The sequence below is a fragment of the Ruditapes philippinarum genome, unplaced genomic scaffold (assembly GCF_026571515.1).
Source record: "Ruditapes philippinarum isolate M1 unplaced genomic scaffold, ASM2657151v2 ctg163_1_1_1_1, whole genome shotgun sequence".
Lineage (NCBI taxonomy): Eukaryota > Metazoa > Mollusca > Bivalvia > Venerida > Veneridae > Ruditapes > Ruditapes philippinarum.
The window spans coordinates 362,065-386,395 of NW_026861533.1; the positions used below are offsets into that span (position 1 = coordinate 362,065).

At 31.7% G+C, this 24,331-nt stretch overlaps 1 protein-coding gene across 1 annotated transcript in view; it reads right to left on the reverse strand.

Moving 5' to 3' along the window:
• The window catches only part of LOC132715971 (uncharacterized), a 124,020-nt gene extending 99,740 nt beyond the window's left edge, over positions 1-24,280 (reverse strand). The window contains exons 1-10 of the mRNA XM_060699087.1: positions 24,002-24,280; positions 12,762-13,032; positions 10,710-10,847; positions 9,923-9,988; positions 8,737-8,843; positions 6,937-7,004; positions 6,381-6,447; positions 5,430-5,538; positions 1,716-1,868; positions 1,032-1,166 (exon numbers count right to left, since the gene is read on the reverse strand). Coding sequence (XP_060555070.1) covers positions 1,032-1,166; positions 1,716-1,868; positions 5,430-5,538; positions 6,381-6,447; positions 6,937-7,004; positions 8,737-8,843; positions 9,923-9,988; positions 10,710-10,847; positions 12,762-13,032; positions 24,002-24,031 — 1,144 coding nt within the window. The 5' untranslated portion in view covers positions 24,032-24,280. The remainder of the gene's footprint in view (positions 1-1,031; positions 1,167-1,715; positions 1,869-5,429; positions 5,539-6,380; positions 6,448-6,936; positions 7,005-8,736; positions 8,844-9,922; positions 9,989-10,709; positions 10,848-12,761; positions 13,033-24,001) is intronic.
• Between the last annotated feature and the right edge of the window lie 51 nt (positions 24,281-24,331).

Consider the following 24,331-nt stretch of genomic DNA (forward strand, 5'->3'; position numbering starts at 1 on the left):
TTTCAATATGAAATACCTAAATGGTTTAAAAACCCATTAAAATCAATATATATTGATATATTTCAAATAGACTGGTTTCGACTCATTGCTATTAAATAATTTCAAACAAACACTACCCTCATAAACATTAGGAGACCCAATTTGCTTAAAAATCACCAGTTCATCTATCAAGTATAAAAATTATGTTCATACTTTTTCAATATCACATTGCAATGGTAAATTTGAATGGATATTTAATTTTTACATAAAATTATATATTCAGCAATTTGAAGATAATCTTTATGAGCGGATATGTAGATGATTTTATTGCACTAACTGCTAGCTGTAAGCCAACTTAGTATTTCAATTGATAAGCACATATAAGCACATTTTGGTCAATTAGGCAAGAAGTATTTTTTATATTATGTACATATTTTTATCAGGACTTTTGCAAACTGTTTGGAAGATAAAGCATTGTGAAATCAGGGTGGGTTTTTTTTGTTGATTTTTTGGCCCATATTGATTACCAATATCAAGTTATGTTGCCAATGCAAAAACGTACTGGGGTTTTTTTAGTGTTCTTTTTTTGTATATTCTTATATTTCAAGAAGAAATATCCCAACTCCTGGAAAAAAAACGCAACAACAGAAACTAAAAAAAAGAAAATTATCATCATTTTGTGACATTTTAACTGTGCCACAAGTAATTGTATTTTTGCAGTCCAATGATTTCAAAATGTGCTTATAAGTGATATATAAAAGGATATGAATGTACAAACATTCAATTTGTTTGTTTTATGCAATTCAGTGCAAATTTTCCTAATTTTGTTTCCAATGACCTGGCCAAAAAAGTCCTTATTCTTGGAGCTGGGTCATGTTTCCAAAAGGGTGAAAACCTACTTATATGAAACAAAGAAGGACTTACAATAATTTTGCAATCATTCCTAAAAATGTACTCTATATAATTATCAATTTGTCAAGATATTATACAAATGTAACAATATAGATATATAGCAGTATTGCATAAATCTCAAAAAATAAAATTTTTCATACTTGGTCGGCAAGCATTGGTGTCTGTTTTATGGTAGGTTCCGGTCACACAAGAACACACTTTAGGTGTACCCATACATTCTGAGTCAATTGTGGAACAGCTATTCTCATCTAAACATGTCCTGCCAATGTCTTTCTCTGTAAAAGTGATATAAAAAGGAATAAAAATCAAATAAGAAGTTATCACAATAGAGGACAAATTCTAAGTGCCTTCTATAATGTAGCCCACATCACATTTTGGTTGAGAATATGTGGTATTGCAAGTATTATTATACTTAAAGGGGGTAAAATAAAAAAAAAAAGTATTGCCCAACACTAACATACCTGACCTCCCCCGCCCCCTACCTCTGCGCCCCCCTCTCTCTTACACACATAAAAAATCTAGTTCTGGTGGAGGCAGGTACTAGTGGCATAGCTGGAAATTATTACAAAAATTGTAATCCCCCTCACTATTCATGCCAGACCTCAACCACCCCCTACCTCTGCCCCCCCCCCCCCCCCTTACACTACTAGTAGCATAATCGCTGGAAATTATTACAAAAATAGTAATCCCCCACAGTCACATGCCTAACCTCCCGGGGCCTTTATCTCTGCATCCCCCCTCTCCCTCTTGCACACATAAAAAGTACTGGTGGAGGCAGGTACTAGTGGCAGTTTAATGAAACTATTTAAAGGGTTCATACATACTTGGCAAACAGACTCCTTTCTTGAGGTTACCGTTGCTGTCATAAAAGCCTGTATCACACTGACAAGTGCTAGGTGATCCTGTACATATTGTGTTTCCTACTGAACAATCACTGGGTACAGTACACGACTCTCCAATGCCAACATTTCCTACAGCTGTAAAATGAAGTCACAATTCTAGATTATTCAGACCTTTTGAAGGAAAAAAAAAATAAAACATCTAGTCTACGATTTTATGCCGTAGGTCGGAATAGTATTTACATACCCAGGTGGCCTTTTAAAAACCTTGATCGCTACACAAATCGCCACCCGGGTCTGTTAATAGTACGCAGATGTGCAGTAACAATCGCATAGTGTAATAAAAAAACACAGGAAAACCCGGATTAAGCCGGAACTGTCAAAAAAAGTGCGCACGAGTTTTTCCTCACAATTCAACAATCAATCATCAACGGACACCTGTTCATTTAGACGATAAATAAAATTAAATGGAGAAATTAAGCTTACGTTTGCCGAAAACCATCAAAAGCGAAAACAAATTAGCAGACGACAAAGATCTTGGTAGTTGTGCGCATGCGTCACGAGTTCACGTGCGCTACTTAATATACCACATTGAGGCCCATCTTCAGCACAATGTTATCCAAGTTACTTACGAAGGCAAAGTGATTTTTTTTTATTTCAGGGAACAAATGATCGACTTTATGAAAAATATCATTGATGGAATTAAATAATCAAATGACCTTGCAACTTCGGCATGACTTTGTGGCGTTTCGTACATTTTACCATGGACTAAATTAATAATTTAAGTCCGTGCTTTTTGTGAATTAAGAAAAATGCTTAAAATCGTGTATAAATTGGCATTTATATATAGCCTAACCTATCTTGACCGATCAAAACCGCGCAGCACTAAAACAATTTTTACTATTCTTAGAATTGTGTAACTTGCACGTTTGTAAAGTCATTTTTCATTGGATAATTGTGACGTTTATGTAGTTTTATATACACGACTTCTGTCATTTTTTAATGAAATCTCACCTTTTCCACAAAAGGAAGTTTGCTGTATTACAAATTCGTTATAAATATTTCTGACAGGTTATATGACCGTATATAAACGGTTATTTGCAATAGAACCATCGCCTAGTCATATAACCAGTCAAAAATCTTTTATAACTACGTGTTATAATATGCATACATTACATATAATATACTGCCCGTATCCAAACTTTTGATTTTGGTGTATTATTTGACCTCAAAGTTATAAATCAGACCAGAATTATTTTAAAGAAACCTTCTTGAAATGTTTCAAAATCTAAAATTGTTAATGGTTTTAAATGTAGATATTTTTTTTTAATTCAGGCGTTTATAAAGCGCTGGCTCATAAATTAATACCATCTTATATTATTTCTGTTGCCATTCAGTATATACATGTGTTTCTCAGAGTAAGACTTCCCCCTTCTGATTTGTCTTTCAAATGTTTTTGAAAGACACTGTATCAACACAGGCAAAAAAGTCCCGATTTAAAGATCAAAATTAGATTTCAGTAATGCTAATAATTGTTTTGAGTTATTGACTGCTATGTCTGTAGAAATAATACATTTTACAAGTTTTAAATTACAAACAATGCTTATTAATAGACCTATACTTCTTATCAAATATAGATATAGGGTGTACTAGATCAATTTTATTACTTGCAGTATGTACATTTTTTTCCATTTTATGCAAATGTTTAATATAGATTTCATGTAATAGGTAAAAAAACTTATATTTACAAAATTTAAAGTTGTTTGTATCGTTCCAGGCTTTAGGTTAATTTTTTATATTTTTATTTATTTAAAAAAAAGAAAAGAAAAAAATGTGTATTTTATACGAAAAGGTGGCTTGATACGAGTATTTAAAAGTGTATCCCTTACAGAGGGGATACTTTGAAAAGGAAAAACATTAGCATAATTATAGTATATTTCACATACTATAACGTACCTGTATTTATGATGTTGGAGTGTGTACCAGGCAATGGCGTATTAAAATTCATAAAAAGAAATAAAAAAGAAAAGTCCGTCGAGTATTTTGTATTTCAACGCTGTTGCCCTTTACTTATTGGGAAAGCTTGTTTGTTTGTTTCATTTTAAAGCCCTTTTTCCAAACAGTTTTTCCCAGTCTATGGGCCCCGGTATTTCCCCCAAACCCATCTTTCCCTTTTGAGGGATTTTACACCAGTACTAGAAAACCCCTTCCCTTCCCGCGCAAAATTTCCCCAAAAAAATCCCCCGGGGATCAAACCCCACGCCCCCAGAGGTAACGGATTAGAAGCCCATCGACTCAAACCCCAAGCCGTTTTCTTATATTGGGAAAAGGGCCCCGTGGGGTAAAATTAAAATTTTCCATTTCTATTTATTTGTTTGCAAAAGTTTATATTTGATTTATTTAAAATTTTTAAATTTTATAAAACACTGATAAACCATTTAAAATTTTGTTAATAAAAATTTTTTAACAGATTACGTTTTTTGTTTAACGGGCCTAATTTGAAAGACCCTGACATAAAGAAAAATATGTCATTTTGTCTTTATATATTTTTTTTATCAAGTCCTATTTTTTAACACACACATTTGGTCGTTTAAATGATACATAATAGCTCTTATCAACGTTGCTTTATTCATTTACAGATCATACCTTTACATATTTTTTTATATTTTTTTCTCTTCTTTAAAGTTTAAAGACCAATGGCGATCAATTAGATTTTTTTTTCAACTCAGAATCTTGAGGGTAAATGCATCACCCCATGCAACCAGTGCAGACCAAGGTTAACCGACACACTGCACTGTTTGCTATCCAGTTAGTACATATTTTGAAAATTTCCGTAAAAAAGATGATTTTTTTGGTTTGGTCAAGATTGAAAAGATGGACAGGTCAATATAAGTTATTTACTTAGAGTGGTAATTAATGCATTTTTGCTGGGACTAAAGATCTGAAATTATAAATTGGATCTATACATTTTATATACGATACATTACACATAAATCATCCTTCGGTGCAAAAATAAATATATAGAAATAAATAAATAAATAAATAAATAAACAACAACAAAAATATTGATTAAACAAAACAGTATATGACATCGCGAAAAGCCTTTAACCGCCCTATACTCCATAACTGGAGCGTTCAATATACGGGTAGACTGGTCTATTTATAGATGATTCAGTACATTATAGTCACGATTTCTTTTGTAGGTAAAAAGTCACGGTCTATATTGCAAAGCCTATCGTATTTCAGGTTAACGAAATTGTCATTTCGAAATGCGATTTTTCACGACTAGATGATGATATAGATGTAAAAAAAGTGTGATAATAAATTATCATAAAATGTGCAAGTCATCGAAAAGGGTTTGCGCTGTGAATGAAACAATTTTCATGTATTTCAAAATATTAAAAAAAAATATGTCCTTAGCAGCGCCATAGATGTCCGAAAGACTGATCTGCATGTTATAATAATTTCCTTTTGATTGTCGTCTGCTAATTGTGTTCTTCAATAGAAAATAAGGCAAGAATAAAAGAAAATGAAGGCATCAGTTTGTTTTTCATTGTTGCTTCTTTATTAATTATATATATAATGTATTTTGTCAACATGGTTCTCTGGTTATATTTGAAAAAAGTAGGCCTGCTGGATTCATACGCAAATAAAAGAAAGTGCATAACGATGAAATCTGTTGTTGAAAATATTACGTACCTGTGCTTATTTTGGCTGTGATTTGATCTTTGACAAACAGAACGGTGTTAGACTGGTCTAACTGATCTTTAAACGTGGTTATAATCTTTTCAGGAGTTAATTCTACCTCCTGCAATATCAAAAATAGTTCGTGAAAAAAAACACTGAGATCTAAAGACTTCAAAATGCTGATTAATTGAAAATATTAACTGGATATGAAACAAGTAGATGCAGCCCTATTTTGCAAAAATCTATGCAAAGCTTTGCCTGATTTGTGGACACAGTGAAACCTCCACAGAGCGACCCCTTGAAGAGCAATTACCTCTTAACAACAACAGTTTCATTTTTTTCCAAAACTGAGACTTAAAAATAGATTTGACCTCTCTAGAGCCCACACCTTTAATATACAGCACCAAACAAAAACCCCTCTCTTTCGGGGGGTTGCCCCGGGAGAAGTTTCTTTCAAATTTTATTTTTTTTAAAAAAACTCTAGTTTTAAATCTTTCTTCGGTTTTTTTTTTAGCTTTTTACACCTTTTGATAACATATGAATTTTGGGGAAATGATTAAAGATGTTTAGTAGTATCCTTTTTTCTTATGAAATAAATATAAAATTTTAAAATCAAAAACCCTTTAAATTTCGTTTAAAGCATTTTTTTTTCTTTTTTTAATAACCCAAAAGGGTTTTTTGTTTAAATTTTTGGAAAAAAGCCCGCTTTATCAGCACGCAGTAAAATATAAAGATTCAAATCTAATTTGACAACAAAAACAACAACAATATCAATTTTCTTGTGGTGCTTTTCATTTTGATTTAATTAAGTTAAATTTTTGTATGAATAAACTTCGTCCAGAAGTATCTACATAATTATAATTGCAAAAATATATGTACATTCTTTCATAATAAGTATTTTTATACAAGTCTCAGAAAATACTCGTATATAACTTGAATAAATATCAAGGTAATATCACTTACAACATTGTTTTCCACTACTGTTTTCTTCGCAAATTTTAATCTCGTTGTAGCAACAATGCTACCTGGGCTGAAATAGTGTGACCGGCATTATAATTTTAGATTAGTACAGTGTACTTCTTTAAATAACTTTGTTAATCGGAAATTATCAAAATACTATTGATTTATGAAGGTGAATTTCAAACAAACAACCGGTTAAAATATATTTTTGGAAAAATCCATCAACTTGATTATGAGAATGAATCCAATGGCATATTATTCTTTTTCAAACAGTACATGGATTGCAAAATCAAATTTCATCAGAAGAAATAATTGCAACTTTTCGGCCATTTTCGGCATATTTCTGTTCCGCATGTCACCTGTTATTAATTCTACAAAGGAAGTCGTTATTACCATTAAAATCTAACAAGTCTGACACATTTTAAAAGTTAAACAAAATAGTATAAAATATCATATAATTATGTAATTAATAATTTTAATCGTATTTTAAATTTTGTAAGAGTCTTTATTTTAAAGTTTGCATTATATACTTTTTTCGTACGAAATTAATATTATTTACCTGAATCCTAAAACCTCAGCCTCAGAATAACTGTCGCCTTGTGGACTGTTTTTCATATTCTGATCAATCTAGGAAAGAGAAGAAAACGAAATCTGATACAAATGTATGTTAAAACACTTAAACGTCAGAAATTTTTGATAAAAATTAATATATAAACAATAATATAAAAAATACAAAGCACGCTTGTGTATATTTTCTTGTGTTTACCTTACATTTTGTTTACATTGTCACGTGGCATTTTGTTTACCTTGTCACATGGCATTTTGTTTACCTTGTCACATGACATTTCTTTACCTTATAAATTTTGTTTACCTTATAAATTCGTATGATTATTTTTCGTACCATATAACATTTTATTTAACATGTGACATGATATTTTTGTTTACCTTATGATATGGTATTTTGTTCTTAGCTTGTAACATGATATGTTGTTAAACTTATGATATTTTGTTAACCTTGTGGCATAATATTTTGTTCACCAAGTGACATGATATTTAGATTTCTTGTTTACCTTGTGACATGACATTTGTTTACTTTGCGATATATTTTTTTCTTAGTGACATGATACTTTGTTTACTTTATGACATGTTATTTTGTTTAACTTGTGACATGAAATAATGTTTTCCTTGTAACATGATATCATGTTTACCATATGACATGATATTTTGTTTACCTTGATGGTACATAAGTTATGTATAAAGGGTAAGAGGGTTTTTATATCAGTATGATTGTGGCCAATTAAATAAGAAAGTATTTTTTAAACTGTTTGTATGTGGGGCTGTAATTTGGGGCAAAGGGCTAGAATAGGTACAATATTATGCATGTAAACGCTTTATGTGTTGTAAACAAAATGCATCCAATGTAGCTGTATTAGGCGACTGCGGAAGGTATCCCATCTTTGTATCATAGTTTGGGGACCTTTCTGTTGAAAAAGTGTCAGAGTTAAATCGTATAAATATACATGCACAGTGCGGTAACTGGAGTGCAGGTATCAGATACCCGCATGCCAGATAATGCCCGTTGATTGGTTCATTTTTGCTGGGGTTTACTTATTGTGACGGCAGAGAAAGGGAAAGGGGCAGAAATATCATATTCAAATGCTCGTTCATTGGTTAATTTTTTCTGGGGTTTTATATTATGACAACAGGGAACGTGCTGTCATGTTTGACTATGATACAAAAGAGAAAGAACACCAAAACACTCAGCAATCTGATTTATACTCGGGGGGCTACGCCCCCCTCGTACAAATCAGATAGCCTCGAGTTTCGGTGCTCTTTCTATTACATATAGTATCCATTAAGAGGTGTATTAACTATTGGTAAAAATTATTAAAACACCAAACGATAGATTACTTAAAAAGTGTTATTTAATGATGTTTAATGATGATATACAGGAACATGACAATTGGGTTACATCTTTAAGAAAATTTTTACAAAGTCATGGTTTTGGATATGTATGGGAAAGTTAGAAAAATACTTTATAGCACTTCGTAAATTGGTTCAAAGATATATACCAACAAGAATGGCATTCATCTGTAACTTCTAATGTAAAATTGTAATTTTATGGTATGTTAAAGGAAAATTTCTCATACGAATGTTACTTAGATGTTTTAGACATTAGAAAATGTATTTAACCATATTTGTAATGCCACAAGAGTCAATGTACATGTTTATCTTATATTATTTCATAGTATATTTTGTCTTATGAACTTTTGAATATAAATTTTAATTGTGTTTCCGATGTATGATTTTGTCACTTCGGTTAGGCACGGGTGCCTTTGACTTTCTATTTATATATTACCTTCTCTTTGACCTCTGTCTCAAGGTCTTTATAGGTTTGAGAATCTGGGTTGTACAGGTCCGGGTCGAAAGTCCGATCTATCGTCAACGACATATCCACAGACAACGCTAAATATAAAACAAAAAAGTAGTCATTCAAAAGCTTTTTTAAAAAAACTTGGTAAACCTTACGTGACTAATAAGACATTACATATACTAGTAAAAAATAACTGATAAGAACATGGCCAAAATGGTTCAGACTGGTGACAAACTATTATGGCCACGCTTAATGAAACCGACCTTTATTAACAAGTCTCATATTTTAAAGTACTAAATTTAAACAAAAATTTTTAGAACCGAAAGCTTACAAAACCTCTCATTTAGCCAAAAACTACCAAAACCTCTGCTCGCTCTCAAAGACTAACTACACTACACCTCTCATTTTGTTAAAAGCTTACACAACCTCTCATCTAGCCAGTAGTTTAAACGTCCCCCTATTAGTCAAACGTTAACAAAACCTCTCATTTAGCCAATAGCTTACACATCCCCCATTTAGTTAAACGCTTATAAAACCTCTCACTTTGTCAAAAAATTAAAAAAATCTCTTATTTAGTTAAAAGCTTACAAAACCTTTTTATTAGCCAAACAGCTTATAAAACCTGACACTGAGGCAAAAGCTTATGGCATCTCTCCCTTAGCCATGGCTTTCAAAATCTCTCAGTCAACAGCATTCAAAACCTCTTACGTCCAAAAGCTTATCAAAACGCTCACTTAGCAAGAGGCTTGCCAAACATTTCAAGACAGAGAGTTTGGCATTTTTTGGCATTTGTACACATAATTACTGGTTACTTGATTCTTTGTAAGTTAAAGGTACATTTAGCCTCAGAAACGAGTAATTAATAGAGCATTTTAGACGCTTGCCATTTAACAAAAGATGCGCTGATTGTAAAATTATTTGTCAAAACAGAAGTAAAATTGAAACGAACTAGTAATTAGACTTCTATCCAAAATACTTAATCAGATGGTTCGGGTAATTGGCCAAATGATTTTTTTTTCGGAATCTAAAAACAGTACAACACAATAAAAAGCTTTTTGTGAAATAAAGATAAAAGCATTTCTGAGGCATAATGAACGTGTAACAATTTTTTTTATTAACGACGATAAGTTGCTTTCAATAGACTTGTAAACTTGTAACATTAATGACTGACCTGGCGCCGGCGCTACCGTCGTCGTAGTTACATCCGGGTCTCGTAAGGACTCTGGTTTATCAACCACTGAAACAAAAATAATATATCATATAACGCCCAGTTACCATCGGATAAAGCATTACTCATTATATGAATACAAATTAAATGAATACACAAATTATATGAATACACAAATTATATGAATACGCATTAAATTAATATGGAATAAGTTGAAATTTTAAATTTTGAAAAATCCACTATCAAATGAGTTGTTACGATGGGGATTTGTTACGGTGGGGATCATGGAGCCTTTAATTTTGGTGCCATTCCAAGTTGTGTGTGGTCTACAAGCAAATGGAGGCGTAAGCCCTCGAGGAGAAAACAATGGGCTACAAAAGACATTTTATAAGATAATCAGAATTTTGTTTTTACACTGGTACATCTTAGTTCTTATTGCAATTTTTCAGCTAGGGTTAGGGTTTTATAATGGCTATAAAAACCGCAGGTGTCCCCCATTGATATTTCAAGATTCGATCAGGCACCTGAATAGAGCCAAAGGCCTATTTCAAGCTAGTTAGAGAAGTGCTGAAAAGGTTCGAACTCAATATTCATAGCGAGAATCTCTAAATGTTCAAATGAAGTAAAATAAAAAAAGATTCATGCATAGGATCGGTAAAGGAAATTGACGATGTTATTTTATTTATCATTTCACACCACTGTCTGCCTTAAGCTTATTGATGTTTAATTAAGTGGTTGGTGATTGACAAGAAAAGATGTACACACGTTAAGAACAACAATGTTAACTCACCACCAAAATAAATTCCGATTGCCAAGGCGGCTCCTAAAAGAAACATCATTCCGACGACTGCCATGACAACACAACATCGTCGGGAACTTTTGTCCGATCCTTCCCCTGGGTATTCCGAAAACCCATCAGTGCTGGACGCTGTAATAGACATGCAATATATGATTCGATTAATTCTAAAATTACTTGATATATTTACCGCTGTTTAATATGCGATGATTTACTCCTATAGTTGTTACATTTCGTGTACCAACTGATATCTAAAGAATAACACTTCATCTATTAAATCAAGATTTTTTTTTATAGTATATAAGTTGCTTTTTTTATTATTTTTTTAGGTTTTCTTTTTTTTCCTGACTTGATAAAAAAAATACCAGCATTGTCTTTTTTGTTACAAAATAAAGCGTATTTATAGGATTTGGGTGAATTCAGAAAAATCCAAAGTCATATCTTGTCTGAAAATATTTGAATAGCATGCATTTCTTATTCTATTTTTTTTGCAAAGATGAATATTTACATGTATATTAACAATACAATATGATTAAACTTACTAAATGTTTATTAAATACCGAAATTGTATTCATCTTCAATATTTAGTAAAAAGCACGATTCACACACTTACCAAATATGTGTCTTTCAATCCTAACTCAGTCAGATAAAATTAAAGTATTATTTATGAATTTCAAACATATTTGTAATGAATACAAAACAGTTTTATAATACACAAAATTAAATTGTTTGCACCAAGAAACAAAGAAAATTAACTCCATGATAAGCAATTAATTTAAGGCATTTAAACAGTTGTGTACAAACGAATTAATATAACTGAAAATCATTCCAACAATGTTTTCCTCTCACACGTCATATTTTCATATTTACATATAAATTTACTCTATCAATAATATCTATAAATTCATATTGTGCCACTATATCTTAAAGCTTAACTTTGAACAGTATCCATTATTTCATTAATATAGATTATAAAAATAATATAGATTTAATTAAAAAAATACCCTCCGAAGCCACTCTAGACGGCCGCATTGTTCGAAATCACTTTTGTTTCTGAAATAACTTAGTTCTAAAATTCTCGAACATATATAGACATTTTTTTGATCTTTCAAAACGTTCCGTGAATCATGCATAATTTAATAAGCAATAATGTTTTCGTGTTTTTCATTTGTAAGATCTTTTGGCTTTTTTGAAAGTATATCTGACTTCAAAAACGTATTTATGTTATATAACGATGGATACCACTAATGGAGCTAAACAATCTTAAACATTCACATTGTGACTTGAACAGTTCATTATCAATGACAATCCTAAATGAATATGACGTAGAATTTTCTAAATCAAAAAAGGGCCATAACTCTGCCTACATCCATGTTTTGGGCTTTGGACAGTGACCTCCTATTATAACTTTATACCCCTAGATACCCAAATACTGAACAATTTCGTATGTCTTTTGTTTATTCTGGATCTTGTATTTGGAATGGCCTTCCTGATTATATTAAGTCTGCTACATCTGTTAACCATTTAAAAACCTTATACTTGAGGTTTTATCACACATTGATGTATACAAATTGATAATCTCATGTATGTTTTTACATTTATGTATTTTAATAGTTTGAATATTTTAAGTTTATATTGTTCCTTGTTGGGGGCCTCATGGAAGATTGATATGTTTGTTCAAATGAGTTCAAATAAAGTCTTTATTATTATTATTATTATTATTATTATTATGCTTGAAATAAGTGTGTGAAGTTTCAACCTATTCCCTTCAGTAGTTTCGGAGATACTAACTTTCATGCAAAAAAATAATCTAAGAGTGACGCCGACGCCGGATTTAGTGTAATAATTCTCCCTATCCTTCGAATAATCGAGCTAATAATAATAATAATAATAATAATAATAATATCCTTTTCCATTTAAGTGTAGCATTGGAATAAGATCACGCTGAGACATAAATGACTTTTGAGAGAGAGGGGAAAAGGACGGACGCGAATTAAAAAGTTTTGTCAAGTCAATTAATTTATGCAAAATATATCGGTGTCTTACGTGGTTTTAATTTATAACTGCCTCCTCCACTAATTCCTTGTTTGTAACCATGATAACCGGCGTTATCATACATATTTCCTGCATAGTGACCTCGTCCTCTACCTCGGGAACGGTCATCTTGGATGGAATAAAAGGCGTCATCTTGTCCGGCGTAAGCCATATTGTCCGAAGACCAGTAACCCCACTGCCAAGGGACGTAACCACGGGTATATACACCACTTGCCCCGTTTGAGTGGTCCTCGTAACTGTCACGATAGTGACGGTGGGGATCCTGAAAATAAAATAAAGTGACATTTTAAAACTTGATGCATCAATTATTTACACACTTACTTTAGTGTGTAGGAACTTGCAATATCAAATGTTTATCTGATTCTTATTACAGTAAAGGCAGATCTAGCAAAAGTTTGAACTGTATCATGGGAAAAGTTAAAAAAATCGGTTTGGCGAAGAGTGCCATTATACCCAAATACAAACCAACCCATAAACAGAAATCATTACCAATTACTTTTTCTCTTTTATTGGTACAAAACACAATACAATTGTTGCAATGGTTCCAACGAACTAAAGCATTTGAAAAAAAAAAAAAACTTATGGGCGATTTTTACGGCCGCCACCTAGCATGTAACACAATGGAAAGACGGCAAGTGGTATTACCGGACTCAACGAACAACGCACATTCGATTTTAGTATATGTGGCAGCACACGATATAAGATGATATGCCTGTACAACATATGTTATTGAGCTATGACTGTGTACCTTGAATATCAGCTTTCTTTTGTTTCATACCTTATACGTTATTTGTATTTACCGTAAAAAAATGTTCAAAACTCTACTCCAAAAAAATATATGTTTTCGGACAAATCAAACAAAGTGAGGGGATAATGTCAAATTCATGTCAACAGAACGATAGAAGCTCTTCTATTTTTTCCATGTATTGCGGATAGATTCCTTTCAAAGTATGTCGAAACTCTAATTTGAATTGTCATACATTTTGACATTGTTTCATGTTACCAGCTATGACTGTTTAGAATAGTATCAAGTTACACATACAATAGAAAATTGCCTTTATCGCCTTACCTGACAAAAAAGACGTTTCTTTTAATGATACTTTTGGAGGAAACGCAGTATATTAGGTGTACAGGTAAGGTTCCGAAATAGAACGAGGTCATGATTAATTATTTGTAAACGCAACATGTAAAGGCTTATTGAACTAAATAGCCTATAGATCTATCACTATGTTATATATTGACATTTTATTTTAATTGAAATACACTGAACACTTAAAAATTACACTACATAACAACCTGTCATAATTACTGTTAGATTTTATTTATAATTAATCTTCAATGCTTAATTTAAAGTAGCATGCCTCAAGATTCATGTTAATTTTCATGAAACTTTTTTAAAAAAAGTTTAAAAAAAATAAAACATTGTCAACTGAACAAAGAAAGTAATCTACACATTGCACACAACAATTAATATCTATGAAAATTACAAAAAATTGTCAAAATATGCAAAAATAGCCATTACTGCGTTAGTCACGTAATAAATTTATACCGCTAAGTCATTAATCGCATACAACATGTAAATCATTTCTTGAATTGTGATTTTTAAATTTTCTTAAAATTGAAGCACATTTTTCGTAAGGTCGATTTTCTTGAAATTTTTGGCTCATCTAGAGGACAAATTTGACAATTGTACAATGAATGCGCGTAATCTATCCAATAAGTAAGAAAGAAAAGAAAGAAAGAAAGAAAGAAAGAAAGAAAGAACAACAAAATACTTGAAACATCAATAAACGAATTAAACGAAACTTATTCAGGCAAAAGAATTAAAAAAACTAACGTATCATTTCAGTCGAACCGCAAAAACAATTGTTGTTTACTTTTCAATGTGTAATATTAGGAAGCAGCGATGGCGTGAGAATTTGAAATCGTGCATTATCACAAATACCTTATACCATAGTAGCTACCTTTGTTTCCAATTGATTGGTTTTTTCATTTATTATGCTAAATTAATTTCCGGTTTGAAAACAAAAGACAATCAACACGAATAGAACCATAGCTTTTTTATTTTCCATATCGACGAACGTGTACAAAACTAGAAAAAGCGTGAACACCGGTAAATTTTTGATGGCTTCATTTTTGGCGAGATTCGACGAAATTTCGGTGCGTGATGTTCAAAGCCTTTTGGCAGCTAACCTCCAGATTTGAGAGCGAGATACTATGTCGTGGCTACGGGATGTTTCTGCAAAAGAAATTGTACAGCCTCGCCATTTTTTAGCAGAAACCCCCATCGATGTCGCCCCAGCCAGTGCTATATCCTCGTAAATAACTCATTTCATATACTATAACTATTACTAATTTTGAATTACTAATTACGAAATTACGATATGAATTCGATGTGCTTTTAGTATCAAATATAAGGTCACAAAATAGATAGCGCCTCAAAAAGCTAACCAACAAGTGGTGTTTAAAATTTCTTTTGTCGAGTGGATAAGGTGGTTGGGAAAGTGACCGCCCCAAACCCTCACCCCCAACCCCAGTGAGGAACAACCTCTAGCCATGACCTAAAATAATATTGCCTGCTAAACCGATGTACAATCTAGTCCGCAAAGTATACAGAAACCGTGCAACTGAGTGACGTTTTCTTTACAATTTGATATAATATACCTACTTTTATTCAAATATAAACACATTTGAAAAATAAAAGAAATAAGATATGCTTTATAAACGCCCTTTTACATTGAAAAAAAAATCACGAATTGTTCTATAAATAGGATATTGAATATGAAAAGAAATACCTGCTTGTTCTCCTTTAAAGATTCCACTTTAACAAGATATCAATGAATTTACGTTGTTATATTTTCCAAATTTACAATCGAATGAAAATGAATCGGCATCACGATTTCTGATTCTGATTATCGAATCGATGTTCTAAATGATTCAAGTTACAAACGGCAACAGGTGATTGCCTTCCCTACCCCGACAAAAGATGAACGCACAGGTGGATGTTATGTATTGAATTTATTGGAGTAATTTCATAAATAATGACAGCTATGTGTATTTTTAGAATGTCATTTTCTCTCATAAAATTATACGTAAAAAGACATGACCTGTATCTAAAAAAATCGAATCGTGACTTTTTTCTATGGACGACCATGAATTCTTATATTACACCATTAAAATATTCGGAAAAGATCACCCTATATACACTAAATCATTAATTTATTTCAACTGAAGGTTTCGAATTTCAGAGATGGTTTGTTAGATTTTATGATAAAATAGGATAGTTTTTATGTAAAATTCTATTAAATGAAAAAATACCTCTTACAACAGCTGGTGCGTCAGTTTTTCGTCCTCTTATAGGAAAATCAACAGTCAACAAGTTTTGATAATGCCGATTGGGGGTCAAGGTCATAACAAGGTCACGCTGGGATAAGAGGGCATATCGTATTTAACAATATAAATACTGTTGGTAGTTAAAATCAAAACAGGAATTCTATTTGCTATGCACAATTGACATAAGGGGTCAAGGTCACGATATGACGACCTTTATTCATTAATGACCTTAATAACTCGCCACTACAAAAGGTTGATGAAGAATTCTTTGCAGGCAAGCAAGCATACGGCTATTTCATGTAAGTTCAAAATCGTTTTTGCATGGAAAGGAAATGGTGGTTTTGAGCACATTCAAAATCCCATACACTAAAATATATTATTAATAACTAATTTCCCACCATGTGGAATTGTAGAACGGGATAAAGTGCGTACTCTTGAGTTAAATTTAAAGAAATGCATAAATTTTCAAATATTCTAACTTCACTAAACAATACAATACATTATAAAATTAAAGAAATAGAAGGTACATAAACTTTGAAAATAAATAATGAAGATAACTTCAGCAATATATAAAATACATGAGTATGGTATATAAACATTGTATTATGTTGTCTTGTTGTTGTTTTATATGTTGTTTTGAAGATTGCAAACTATAGAGGTTTATTACGCTGTGTGTTTTTGAGTTTATTTATACTCGACATCGGTTGCCCATATATGCGAGTCCTCCATTAAGAGTATAAGTCTTCATATATTTTGGAGGATAGTGCAAGATACAGATACAGAAAGATGCCCCAATTCCAGAAGTTTCCTCTGGTTCTTTAACATGCCAAGTGTTAAAACACTCATACACGGGATCTCTCCTCGATTTTAAGTCTCATCCGAAAGACTAATTAGTAATTTTAGTTGGTCAGCCCGTGAATCAAACCCACAATGTCGAGAATACAAGTCTCGCACTCTAACCGACTGAGCTTTGCGCAACACTTACAGATGGTATCATAGAGAAAAGTCACAGATACTAACAAACCATCAATCGCCCTAGGACTGAAATAACAATAAAGCGGAGACAAATTGGGCGGTAACATTACAGGCGCGGATGCGCATAAGTTTCACTGTAATTTGCAACAGAGACCGCTTCAGTTAATGATAGGGTGGAAATATTCTGTTGCCGAAAATATGTTAATTTTTCGTGTATTTGTAGGAAATTACCTGACGCAATTCAAGCAGTTAGAACCGATGTTGAAATGTAAACCATCAATTTTGTCAATGACTTTGAATACAAAAATTAAGATTGATCTTATTACACCAACAAAAAAACACGAACAAATTAGCGTACTTCTCTAAATCACAATAACAACCGTTGCGATTTTCATATTTTGAATTACTTCTCTATATTTCTTAAACGGAAGCTAATTTAATACACGTATAATGTTTTACAATATTAAAAGTTGTCAGATATTTTGGGGTAAACTGAATGGTATGAGATTATTACCCTTCCAGATTTTTTCCGCCTTTTTGATTGGATATTGATCACCCGAAAGATATTGATATAACCGAGCCAGACGGGTAATATACACATTAAATTTCCCCGTTGGGTACCCAACGTTGTAAACAACTTGCGCTGAGGTGATGCGCGTACGGTTCGGTTTTACGCGGTGTAAATTCCGATTTACAAGCACTTTTTAACTTTCAAATGATAAATATTTACCAAAGTAGAGTAATGATACAAATTCCCATCAGTATTGAAAACAAATATGACCTTGTGAAAGCTTGATATTAATTACAAAAAAGTGCTTTCAATAGACTACTCCTTTTCCCTTGTTTACATTCGTTAGGTACGGGAAAAATACGTCATGTATTTATGTGACGTCATGTTGTGATGAAGAGGTACCCTAAAGGGAATCTTATTTCGACGTTTCATTTGAAACAGCAATGATTTTTTAAAAAATCGTCTAAACTCGGCAGAGGAAGGGTAATAAAATTATTATTTTGGATTTGGAGTGATATATGTGGATATATTACCTGCCAAGATAAAATATCACCCTCGCCTAACGGCTCGGGTGATATAAAATCTTAGCAGGTAATATATCCACATATATCACTCCAAAACCAAAATAACATATACTATGTGGGCCCATCATTTCTGCGATGTCATGTTGATAACGTTGACAGGGCAGTGCATGACGTCATATTTGCACGATACGTTAGTGTGTCTTATAACGTCATTTTGATTTTCTTTTCAGATTCTTTTATTCAAGTTTCTTTTATTTTACTCATTGTCTTTCAAATAGTATATATGTGAGAAAGTGTTTTAATGTATCCTGCTAGCATCGTATCGATCATACTCTCCACATACATGTACAACTGTTTGGGGAAAAAGGGGAGAAAAGGTTTAAATGATAGTTAAAAATGCGTGTTAAAAATGCGAAACTATCAATACCATATCCAGACAATTATCGCTGCTAAAGCTTAAAAGGATTTATATTTACTACAACATATGTTTTAATTTGTCACGATTTTAATGTATTGCTTGTGAATCACATGGGAATTATATCAATATTGTCAGAATTTAACAATGTGGGATATGCTAGATAAAATCATAGTAACTGCGCAATATTTTATGGGGACAATTTTAAAATTTCACATTCCTTTTAACACATTAAACGCAATCCCCCCCCCCCACTGAGTTTCATAACCTTTAAAAGTACTGATTTCAAAATAAGAAGACGGTTATGGTATTTTTTATTTCAAAACAAGTACTTCCTGTGGCAGTACATTAAAGTATTTAGCATAACTCGTTGAAATACCAGGTAATATGGAAATTAGAATAGAAAAGAATTTTTATAGATTTTATCAGTCAGAAATCAATACAAATATGTACGAAATTGCAGTTTAGTGGGTCTTTATAAGCTGTGCAAATTATAATAAGGCTTTTCTGGCTAATTCAAATTTAGGAACTACTTCGTAAAGCGGTGACGATTACCGGAAGCGTTGTAAGGTCGGCAAGAGATATTATAACGCCATTAATATTTTATATTCGCTGCAACATTTAGTATTCTCAATTAAATAGTCCATTTACCTAGGTAATTTTGTATATTTATAGGTACATTTAATATTATCATGATAAATCATCAATAGCTAATGTTTCCTCCAACAAATATGCATGATTTTATCTTACCATGGGGTGTAAACATGATTTTAAACTTACAATGACCGCGGAAATCATCATGTATCTCAAATTTCATCTCTGTTAAGGACAAAATTAATTTTTTTTTTTAAATATTCTTTTCCGAACTCATTCCATACGACTGTTTTTGAACATTTCGTTTTTTATATTCAGTTATTTTCCTGTTTAAATTTGTTGTTATTGCTTCGCGACATGTGATATAGTTAGTTTGATTAAATCAGAACAAAAGTAACAAACATTTTATTCATTTCAGTCAACTCGATGTGTAACGTAAATAAAACTGATTATTTTGTAAACAGAAGTTGATTTTTAGGTGATCTCATTGTGAACTTAGCAATTTGACAAAGATTACGATACAAGAGTTGCCAGGAGGGCAAATCCGCTCGACATAAACCAGTACATGATATTGATTTATAAATATTTGAAATATCAATATGATATATAAAATTAATCTTTTTATTTCATTGAACATGTATGTTTGCTAAATAATAAAAATGGGCGTATCTTTCAAATTTCAGCATCGCTTATTTTCAATAACATAACAAATTCTATTTTATATCATTCTTTTGATACGAGTATGTTTACTTGAATAATCAAAAAATGTTGAATGAAAAATGCGGCAGAGTCTTGAAAGGCCATATTGTTAAAGAAAATAAACAAAGTGTATAGTTTAATGGATACTCCTTTTGGTAAATTATTCAAAATATTTACGCAGAGCAAAGAAGTACTGAGGAGCAAAAAATATAAATACTGCTTTATAAGCTATGATATACTGCGTACTTTATGTACTTAACTTGAAATGAAAAACCTACTTTTCCTTAAAGTGTCAAATTTAGAACCTATTTATGTAAATGATATAGTTTTTCTCACATATATAGCATGTTTTGTACTTGTCATAGCTAATCTGTTTGTCCATTATTAAGGCGATACCATCCTTACCTGAGAAGATGGTATTTTGTCTAAGGCAGGTGTCATTATGCCCATCTAAGTGCACAAGTAAAACTCAAAACAACAATTTTACATTTTGCAATTATTGTGTTTGATTTAATATTTTATTATCCAAAAATAATTAATAATTCACGTGACCAACGAACATTTCTAGAAATATCTAGAATGTATCGGTTGCGTTCATTTTTTTTATATATCTTTTTAAAGAGCGGGAGATCATACTACCAATTATGGTCAATCACCATATTTTGAAATATATTACTAATTCAGTTGAACATTACAGCGATAAAATGAGCATAATGTACCTTTATTTTAGTAGGCTGTTCATATGTAATCAAAGTACTTACTACCGGATAGGGACTTTCGAACAAATTTAACCGTCTAGTAAGTGGGCAAATAGGTCAGAGTTTAGGATCTGTGCATATTCAAAAGACATACAACAAACAAAGTATTTCACATGAAACTAAAAAAAATATGTTTTGCAAGAACGTGTTTGTTGTGTAGATTTCGTTCCAAGTTTTCTATGCGTTAATATGTTTATCCATATAACCTTAAATGCCTGTCCATCTTTAATACCTCTTGTGCCCACTGACTTTGTCAAATGACCTTGCTGTACTTAATGTATATAAGCGCCTAAAATGATGAAATACCGAATCTGCAAAGCCTTTGCACCCCTCCCCATCCGGAATGAGTCGGTGCAGTATGACCATACCAGACACTCAATCGCGTCTTCTCGACCCTTTCCGTCAAACTTCGGATAGCCGAGATGTTTCTATTGCACATTTTCCGCGAATTATCCAATGAAGCGGGTACCATGTGGAAAGTTTTAGCATAAAGGATTTCAAAAGTTCAAAATGCACAAGATTTGGGCAGACGACGTATGCATAGAAACAGACATTGAATCACAATTCTACTTAAACTAAAATACTCGAAGCATTATTTCTTCAACACTAAAATAGTTAAACAAATTATGATTTTAATGTATTGCCTCGATAGAAACCTCCAGCATTTCGAATAATGCCAATAAATAATTAAGCCTTCTAAGGAGAAAACGTGAAAAGCTTTCCCATGCAGACGACCGTTTGAGTCACTGAATCAATTCAGATTATTTTTTGTTTACACTGTAATAAATAAATTGATTTCATTTGTACTCCAGTAAAAAAATCCCCCGGAGAATTGACTAATATTTAATGATGTGACTGAAATATTGTTAAATTTCTATTTAAAGATACAAAAATTTAATTGTGAAAAAAGACAATCAGATGCTCTGTAAATATGTTTTGTATTATATTTTGCATGGGCTGGAGGCCAAAAAAGCAAATAAATTTTGTCAATGTCATTGATAAAATGGCTGCCGGGTGTTATGGTGTGCATCGGGCGTTTGTATGTATTACATATCACGCTTAAAGGTGCATGCCTCCAAAATATTTATTGAAAAAAAAAAATGTACTAAAATTTTAAGAAAAGTAAAAACATTCAAGATCCAAATTATATTTTACATGTCATGTGCGGTTTTAAACTCAATGTGCAGTATTTTTATTACCATATTTCTACTGCGTTACTAACGCAGTAAGGGCTGTTTTTGCATATGTTGACCACTTTTTGGTAATTGTAAGTGCCGATTTCAATATGTAAATATCTATATTTGTTCACCTCACAATACTTAACTTTTAAATACATTTCCAAAATTTTCAAGGAAAGTAACATGAATCTGCAGGCGAGATACTTTAAATACCGTACTTAAAATACCGTAACGTAAATCTACCGTAAAGGTAACCACAGTTTAGATGACTTGATAAAGTGTGATATTCTGCATTTTGAAGTACATAAATTTGTTGATTGAGGAAGTAAAATAAGGAGTGTTCTACCTAATAAATGTGACTTTGCAATTGTCAACCAATTTTCAACCTTTGCACAGAAAGAAAGTTTAACTTTTAAATCCCTTTGGAAAAAGCCTGTGAGTAAGGCTGCACTATTTATTTATTTATATTTTTATTCTTTTTTTTTTTATGCATTAACATAATGAATTTTTTTTGATGATTATTAAATGTACATGTTAACAATATTTATTATTTTGAGGTGTATAATACCATTGACATGTTTTGCATAAGCAAAATTCCAAAACACCGAGTTCAAATCAACGACCGACTAAATCGTTTTGGTTTTCAATTTCAAATTGTATATTTTGTACATAACAATCTATATTTTGGAGTGGTCACATGCCATTCTTTATTGGGACGTCAGATTTAATAGCTGAAATACAATCTTACACGCTTCACGTAGTTCTATAATATTGTTTATATAAGTTGTAAAAATCATCAGTTAAAATAAAGTATTTGAGCAAATATACAGAACTATAGGGCTGTAGTCTCTGGCAAATAGGGTCTGAAAAGGTCATATATATGTCCGACTAACTTCCAGATTTTTGCAGTAACAGCCATTCAACGGTAAATTAAGATGTTTAAGGAATTGCAACTTAAAGCAGAAACTCTCCAAATTTATATTTATTTCCATTTGTATGTACATTATATATACTTTCGGGAATTTTCCATTTGTATGTACATTATATATACTTTCGGGAATAAATATGTTTAAACCAAAACATTTTGGCTAATCTGAATGCATGCCGTTTTGAAACGTAAAATGCCGTCACTGCCATAATTAAAGCCGCAATGACACTGGGAAATTATATTGTGAGAGTCTTCAAAAACTAACTTCGAAATCCCTTTTACATATTAGTAGCCTAATATGGCAAATGTAAATATATATATGTTGAAATAAGAATAAATAGAACAATATATTTAAAGTAGCCTTGATGATCACAGAAACATTTTCCTTTTTTCTAAGATGTTTTTAAAATGGTATTAAATGTGAATAAACTTGACCTAAATCTAGATTTATACATGTGCAAATGTTTATGCAAATTGACTTTTATGTTGCACTTATTCATTATCCCTCATGTACAGACTCAATCAAATCGTGTCTGAAATTTTCATGTAATTTTGTTTTGATTATTAATGCTTTCGAGGGATCACTTTGTTTTCAGATATTTATGCTATTTGAACAGATCCAAAGTCCGATTAAATAAATATGATTTTTTTAAATTGTGAAATCAATTGTTTATATGTACACAACTTGGTCCAAAACAGCATTATATCGATCTGTTTTTACCTTGTTATAATTTCTGTAAAAAGAAATGATAGCAGACGATAATTAATTATTGACTGATTCTGCGCGTGATCGAACATTGTTACGCGAGTTGTTATTATCCGATACCCTATAATGCTGAACAACTAGAAGAAATAGGTCATTACATATATATATATACATCAATATACATGTATAAAGCTACCCGTATTATTCCAGATTTCTACGAGGAAAACTTGAGAGAAAAAAGTTTCATACATGTATTAATATTTGATAGAGAACTTGCTTTGTTTATTTGTTTATTGACCTTGTCAGTCATGCTTTTATAATCATTTATTTAACAACTTTTTGCATGTAAGTTTTCTGCTTTTAACGAAAATATGCGTTCAATTATCATCAAACCATAACACAAATCATTGACACATACAAACAATTGTTTCGACATATTATCTATTCATTTTTCAGTATATTTATATCATTATGTGATTATTTGGGTGATTGGTTCAATGAATTGTGGAAATCGATTTATATCTTGTAAATTGACACACCCGGTGTATGTTTATCATTTTATACAATAGTGTTAATCAATTGTTAATATATAAACTACAAAAATACATACCGATCTTTTAGATCGCCTACCCGAAGACATATCCTTTTTAAAATCCGACTCGAAAATAATAGATTTAATTTCTGTTTTCCAGTTTAAAATCTAAATAAAATTATACACCATTTCCGCCACACTAAAACCCAAGTACAGGGTACTAGTTTATATATAATGTCAGGGTATTGAATTAATTCAAAAAGAAACAAACGGAGCGTGCAGTGTGGACACGATTTACAAGAGTTGACCGGATCAGTGGTTTTTTAACGGTACCTAAATATGCAATGCGTGTTTATTTTTTCGAAAATTAAAATAAGCAGTTGATAAAATGCATTTCAAACACATGGT